Raw genomic sequence first — 7,746 nt, forward strand, 5'->3', positions numbered from 1 at the left:
GATGGCCCCATGAGGAAAAATTGACCAAATAATAAATGGGCCTGTCCATCGAGATTCGAGCTTGCCTGAGAAAAGATGCAAGCGTGAATTGTAAAGAAGGACTTTCTGACTAGGCTCAAAAGATCGTCTCAAAATGCTCTCGTCATGAGCTTTCTTCATTTGTGCCTTGTACAATCATAAGTATCATTCCTCAGCTCCTCTAATTCATTGAGTTGGAGCTTCCTTTGTGAGCAAGCCTTCGAAAGATTGAAGTTCAGCCGCTTGATGGCCCAGTATGCTCGATGCTCCAACTCCATCGGAAGATGACATGCCTTTCCATATATAAGCCGATAGGGTGACATCCCAATCGGAGTCTTGAATGTTGTCTGATATGCCCACAGTGCATCATTCAATCGCAGAGACCAATCTTTTCTATTGGGGTTCACAGTCTTTTCCAAAATGTGCTTGATCTCTCGATTGGAAATTTCAATCTGACCATTTGTCTATGGGTGATATGGGGTGGCAACCTTGTGTGTGATGAAATACTTCTTTATCAATTGCTCAAAAATCCGGTTGCAAAAATGCTTACCTACATCACTTATGATTGCTCGAGGTATACCAAAACGAGCAAAGATAGTATCCTTTAAAAATTGGACCACAACTCTATAGTCATTGGTCTTGCATGCAACAACCTCCACCCATTAGGACACATAGTCCACAACAACCAGAAGGAAATGTCCCATAAAGTCAATGCCCCACACATCAAAAATCTCAATAATCAAAATGGGGTGGAAGGGCATCATATTTCTCCTAGAAATACTCCCAAGCTTCTGGCAACGCTCACATGCGTACAATATGCATAAGAGTCACGGAATAGGGTAGGCCAATAAAATTCACACTGCAAAATCTTTGCAGCGGTCTTTTTAGCACTAAAGTGGCCTCCACAAGCATGATCATGACAAAAGGAGATGACATTTGATTGGTCATGCTCAAGTATGCACCTCCTAATTATTCGATCAGGACAATACTTGAAAAGATAAGGATTATCCCAGAAAAAGTACTTCACCATGGCCATAAACTTGGACTTATCTTGCCGCATTTGCAAAATGTTGTGCCAAATATTACCTAAATTAATAGATAATATTTAGTACGTTTTACTCGCAAGTGTACAAGATCAAACGATAGTAAAGTGCAACAAGTACGAAATCAATCCCACGAAAATTGTTGATTTTGCTTCGAATTAATAAAAATATCAAGTTGTCACTAAATTGATATTGTGAAAAAGAAATAAAAAGATATAAAGATAAATGAAAAGGTAGGGCTTTGATATCCACCACTAATCATACTTAGAAAATATAAAAATATGCCAATGATCCAATCATATTATGAATACTTAATGTTTGCCAACCTAAGGGTATGAGTGTCTACTCCTTAAGCTATTGATTTTTCTAAGCAACGAATTAGGCATAGGTGTCTACTCTAATTCATTTCTTTCTTAAATGATTTAGCATGGGTGTCTACTAAGTTGTTCTTTAAGAAAGCATAAATCTGTGGAAATTGACAAACACATGAGGCCTAGGGCATGAGTGTCTACTCCCAGTTCCCCATGTTGATTAACCCAAGAACCCCGTGTGAATTTCTTTTGTTACTCTTATTAAACCTAGGACTCGATCATCCAAATTGGTTTAATTAACTAATTCATACCACATGCATATAATGGCCAATCACACATATATGAGGAATTCAAGAAAACAAGAATTAATCAAGTTAAGCAACACAATATGATTAACATAAAGGCACCAATATTGAAATATTAAATAAACATAATTAAGGCTTCAATCTAGCCCTCTTTAAAATTAGTTACACATAATTAAAATAAAACTAAAAAGAAAAGGGAAGAAAGAACCAAAAAATGCTTCTAGAAGTAGCCTCAAATTCCTCTCTCCAAAGTTGTGTCTATTCCAGGATGATCATTCTAAAGGTTTAGAGGTCTTATTTATAGGCTTAGGAATACTCTAGAAAACTTAGAAACCCTAGTAAAATCGTAGGGTTTAGTCCTAGTGCAACTAGGACTAGAAAAACCTTAATATGGAAAGCAAAGAGAGTTTGGCCGCAGCTTTTGGAATTCTCCAGCACACGGGTGCGTTCGATCGCAGCCGGTGTGCGCTCAATCGCACCTCTGCGATTGATCGTATGTCTCCTACGCTCGATCGCAATGCAATCGAGTTTTCTCTTGTGCGCATGAGCGCATGCCTTGCACTCACTCGTTTGGACCTCTTTGGAAGTGCGCTCGATCGCAGGGGACCTGTGATCGATCACACTACTAGAATGCTTTTGCTTGCTTCAAGTCTTCTAGCTTTTTCCCAATTTTATCCTTTAAGTCCGATACTTCCAAAAATGCTTTCTTTTCTTCCAAGAATGTATAAAACAAAGAAAATATAAAAAGAAAGTAAAATTGCACAAACTAACAACACTAAGGAATAACACATATAAGTTTAAGGGCTAAAATATGAATATTTTGGTACTTAACAAAAGGCATTTGGCCGATGGCAAGATAGTTCACTATATCAGCAAACCATGGTGTAGGACTGTGAGCAATTTGCATCAATTGCTCATCAGGGAAAGTCTTAGAGATGGGGGTGGCATTTTTAGTGAAATCGACAGTCAACCTAGATAGATGATCAACCACCATATTTTCGGAACCTTCTTATCCCAAATCTCTATGTCAAACTCTTGCAGCAAAAAGATCCACCGGATGAGGCGAGATTTAGCATCTTTTTTGGAGAAAAGATACTTTAATGCCGCATGAGTCGAGTAGATAATGACTTTAGATCCTAACATGTAGGATCTAAACTTGTCCGAAGCAAAAACAACTGCAAGCAACTCCTTTTCAGTTGTAGAGTAGTTGAGATGTGTGTCGTTGAGTGTCCTGCTTGCATAGAAGATGACATGGGGGAGTTTATCAACTCGCTGCCCCAAAACAGCTCCAACTGCATAATCCGACGTGTCACGCATGATCTCAAATGGCACACCTCAATTGGGTGGCTGAATAATGGGTGTGGACGTCAAATCTTCTTTAGAGCCCCGAATGCTTGCTTACAGTCCTCATCAAATATAAACAAGGTCTCTTTCACCAACAACTTGCACAAGGGCTTGGTGATCTTACTAAAGTCCTAGATGAATCGCTTGTAAGATCTTGCATGGCCCAAAAAAGAACGAACCTCCTTCGCCGTAAGTAGGGGTGGAAGGTTGGAGATCTGATCCACCTTCACTTTGTAAACCTCAATCCCACGATGAAAGATGACGTGCCCCAGTACAATGCCTTGCTTCACCATAAAATGTCATTGCTCCTAATTAAGCACCAGGTTCATCTCCTTGCACCGCACTAAGACCAAAGTGAGGCGGTGCAGACACTCCTCAAAAGATGAACCGATGACGAAGAAGTCGTCCATGAAAATCTTCAAGAAACGCTATACCATATAAAAAAAAAAAATATTAATCATGCGTGGCTGAAAAGTAGCTGGTGCATTGCATAACCCAAAGGGCATGCGATGGTAGGCGAACGTCCCAAAATGACAGGTAAACGTCAACTTCTCCTGATCTTCAGGTTCCACAGGGACCTGGTTATATCCAGAATAACTATCCAAGAAGCAATAGTAATCATGCCTAGCCAAGCGCTCCACCATCTGATCAATAAATGGGAGTGGAAAATGATCCTTCCTTGTGGTGGCATTCAACTTGAGGTAGTCTATACATACTCTCCATCCTGATTGAATACGAGTTGAGACCAATTTGTCATCCTTGTTCTTCACTACTATCAATCCAGCCGGCTTGGGCACTACTTCAATTGGGCTTAGCCACCTGCTATCAGAGATTGGGTAAATGATCCCTGCATCCAACAACTTTATCACTTCAGCCCTTACAACCTCTTGCATAGCTGGGTTGAGCCTTCTCTGTGGCTCCCTCGATAGCTTGGCATTCTCCTCCAAATGTATCGTGTGTATTACCACTGAGGGGCTGATCCCCTTAATATCATCAATGGTCTAGCCGATAGCTTCCTTGTGCTCTCTCAAAACATCCAACAACTTCACTTCTTGAGCACCATCTAAGTGAGAAGCTAGATCACAGACAAAGATTCTGCTGGACCGAGGAACTTATACTTGAGGGTATTCGGTAAAAGCTTAAGTTCCTTCTTGGGGGGCTCTGGTACTGCTGCCTCCTCTTTTTCATTGCTCACCAGAGGAGCATTCTCCAAAATCGCATCTGCCTACTCAAGTAACTTGTCTAAATCCAAATCATCTCCAAACTGAGCAAGGCATGCCTTCAAGGGATCCTCTATGCTTGATTCTTCAACAGTCTCCTCCATGATCTCCTCTAGCAAGCATACATGTCTCACTTCATCATATTCCAGTGGTTGCTTGTTGATATCAATGATATTTAGCTCCATTGTCATATTTCCGAAGGAAATCTTCATCACCCCCATCCTACAATTTATCAGGGCGTTAGCCGTAGCTAAGAATGGTCACCCTAGAATCACTAGTATTTGAATCCCAATATTCTGAACCAGCTTTGTGTCTAGCACAATGAAATCCATGGGGAAATAAAATTTATCCACCTTAATCAAGACATCCTTAATTATTCCCCGTGCAACCTTCACTGACCTGTCAGCCAATTGAAGTGTCATCGATGTGGGCTTCAATTCCCCTAACCCCAACTGTAAGTAGACTGAGTAGGGAAAAAGATTTACACTCTCTCCAAGATCCAATAATGCCCTATCAATACGGCTGACTCCTATCATGCAAGAAATAGTAGGACACCCACGGGCCTTGTACTTTATAGGAAACTTGCATTGTAGGATTGAGCTAACCTGCTTGGTCAGGAACGCCTTCTTTGGGATATTCGTCCTCCTCTTGACAGTTATCAAGTCTTTCAATAACTTGGCATATGACGGCACTTGTTAAATGGCATCCAAAAATGGGATATTGATTTGGATTTGTTTGAACACCTCCATAATGTCCTCAAACTTCCCTCCTTTCGTAGGTGCTCGCAACCTTTCAAGGTAAGGTGCTTTAGGCACAAATGACCTAGGAGGATCCTCAACAACAGGTGTGGCTTTGGATGGCTCAACATCTCTCTTCTCCTTGTTGCCACTCTCTTGCCGTTGTGGCATAGCAGGGTTCTTTTTCTTTAGAACCACTTGGTTGTCAACTTGTCTCCCTGACCTCAATGTGACAATCGATTGCACCTGTTCCTGCCCGTGCGTAGGATCTGATGAACTTCCAACCACAAACTGTCCCTTCAGGTTGGGCACAGGCTGACGAGGAAACTTTCCCTTCTCTCTTTCACCCAAGTGACTTGTGATTTAACCCATCTAACTCTCCAGCTTGCCAATCGCTTGGGTGTTTACCATTGTTGCACTCCTCACTTCACTAATGGATTTACCGGTCGTCTTTATGAAATCTTTGATAGTGTCTTCCAACAACTATGAAATCGATGCTGGCGTTTGAGTGGGAGCTTGGTAAGCAGGTGATGGTGTTGGATGGGCCGAGCAACCATGATTTTGAACCAATGGACAAAATCCGAGAGAGTATTGATTGTGAGTATGATGAGGGGCTCCTCCCTGATTCACCGGTTGGTTTTGCTTCTAGGAGAAATTAAGGTGGTTTCGTTACCTTGGATTGTAGGTCTCTGAGAAAGGTCCACTTGACTGCTTCCCATAATCATTGAAAGCGTTCACTTATTCCATCGGGTACTCAGCAAAGGTTGGCATAGACGGACAATTATGTGCTAAGGGCATAGGACTAGCACAGATGGAATAGCTATCAACATTGAATGTGTTGGCAGCATTGATGGACTGGCCCATAGTGAGAGTGTTGACCTTCTTGGTGAGGGCATCTATCTTTATCCTCAAATCAGTGTCCTCCTTAATCTCATAGATTCCTCCTTTCTTGGAAGCACGAATGGACTTGTCTCGACAACTTGAAAAATCCCACTGCTGTGAGTTGTCATACAACTTGTCCAATGCCTTGTATGCTTCATCTCCCGTCAAACTTAAGAATGCCCCCCCATTCATAGACTCGATCATACTACAGTTGGATTGAGTCAATCCTTGGAAGAAGAACTGAACAAGTCTCCACTTCTCATATCTATGAGGAGGGCACTTTATCAGTAGATGCTTAAACCGCTCCCAACTCTCAGAAAATTTCTCATCTTCCTCCTGAGTGAAAGAGTTGATCTCCTTTTGGCTCTCATTCACTTTCGACATCGGGAAAAACTTGTTGTAAAACTTGCTCAACAAGATTTCCCAAGATGTAATGGATCTTGGCATGTTGGAATCCAATCATGCCCTGGCTTTATCGTGCAGAGAGAAAGGGAAGAGTCTAAGGTGGGCAAACTCTTCAGAAAAATTTTGAAACTTGAAAGTAGCACAGATGTCCTTGAATTTCTTTAGATGACTGTAAGGATTTTCAAGTTCCAGGCCATGGAATGAGGGTAGGAGTTGGATGACATGTGGCTTCAGATCAAAATGGGTGGCATTGGTTGGTGGCAACACTATGCATGAAGGGGAGTTAGTCGCAACGGGTGTGAACAAATCCCTAAGGGATGTAGTGTAATCCACATTTCAAGCTCTAGTTTGCTCCACATTCTCAGCTCTCATATCGTCATTCTCAACCCTAGGTTGCTCCACATTTCGGGGTATGTTATCTACCATCTCAACTGGTGCTCTCCGATTTCTCCTAAGGGTTCTATCAATGTCGGGATCTAAGGGTATCAACTCTAGATTCAAGGATATCCGACCAAGCATGCACCAAACAAAAACTCTAAAATAAACTAACTAACAAAAAACGAAATATTCACAAAATGAGAAAAAGCAAAAATAGAAGAGAAAACAAAAGCAGAAACAACTATTCACAAAATAAATCAAAACGAAAAAAAAAATGAAAAACTTTCCTACTTAGTTGCTGTTGGTCTACTGAAGCTCGCTATAGAGTTGCGCTCGAGTGCAGGTAAGGTGCGATCGAGCTTAAATTCGCACGGGGTGTGTTGCTGCTGCACTGGTGCGCTCGAGTGGCAATGACTTGCGCTCGAGCATGCATCTGCTGTGCGTTCACGTGCAGCTGCAGAAGGATCGAGTGCAAGCACGCGGGATCTTTGCTGCGATAGGCTCGAGTGCGCTCGAGTGTACTAAAGTGCACTTGAGCGTATTGACAGGGACTGGGCTCCTCTGATCTGCACACAAGAAAACTGCAACCAAACTTCTCCTGTTTTTTTTTTTTTTTTAGTAAATAAAAACACATAAACAAATAAAATAAAATACTAATTATAAATAGTAGAAAAACAAAATTAATTTAAACAAAAATTAATTTTCACAAAAACAAACAACTCCCCGGCAATGGCGCCAAAAGTTGCTGTGAGTTTTAAAATGATACTCGCAAGTGCACAAGTCGTTTGCAATACAGTGTGTGCAAGTGCAAGGTCGATCCACAGAGAATTGCGTTGTAAAAATCAATTTCTATATAAATTAATTATATCTTAACCTAGTTCCGAAGTTCGAGTGGCTTTGTCATGCAAAATAAAATAAACTAAATCAAATGAATTTAAATGCTAAGGCTTTTAGAATCCATCACACCAAATCAATACGACACACTCTCATGTTATTGTTCATAAATCCGAAGAATGATAAAAATCCAAATATGTTCTATTTTTTATAAACCCTACCAAAAGATTCGATGAATCCATCCATTGTACAAATCACAACGAATATCC

General features: G+C 41.0%; 1 protein-coding gene across 1 annotated transcript; it reads right to left on the reverse strand.

The window, feature by feature from the left end:
- Positions 1-4,096: 4,096 nt before the first annotated feature.
- LOC148587535 (uncharacterized) lies at positions 4,097-6,244 on the reverse strand. Its single transcript, XM_088512669.1, has 5 exons — positions 5,733-6,244; positions 4,985-5,318; positions 4,641-4,888; positions 4,301-4,463; positions 4,097-4,246 (listed from the first exon to the last, which is right to left on the reverse strand). Exons 1-5 carry the CDS (start codon positions 6,242-6,244, stop codon positions 4,097-4,099), a joined length of 1,407 nt encoding a protein of 468 aa, XP_088368795.1.
- Positions 6,245-7,746: the final 1,502 nt, after the last annotated feature.

The sequence above is a fragment of the Corylus avellana genome, chromosome 2 (genome assembly GCF_965113065.1).
Source record: "Corylus avellana chromosome 2, dhCorAvel1.hap1.2, whole genome shotgun sequence".
Taxonomy (NCBI): Eukaryota; Viridiplantae; Streptophyta; class Magnoliopsida; order Fagales; family Betulaceae; genus Corylus; species Corylus avellana.

Excerpts from the sequence above, each read along its gene's own strand:
- LOC148587535 (XM_088512669.1), bottom strand. The coding sequence starts at position 6,244 with ATGTCGAAAGTGAATGAGAGCCAAAAGGAGATCAACTCTTTCACTCAG. Across the intron at positions 4,889-4,984 it reads AGTTTGAGGACATTATGGAG|AGGAGGACGAATATCCCAAA; the intron begins GTGTTCAAACAA and ends ATAACTGTCAAG. Across the intron at positions 4,464-4,640 it reads ACACTTCAATTGGCTGACAG|GATGGGGGTGATGAAGATTT; the intron begins GTCAGTGAAGGT and ends GATAAATTGTAG.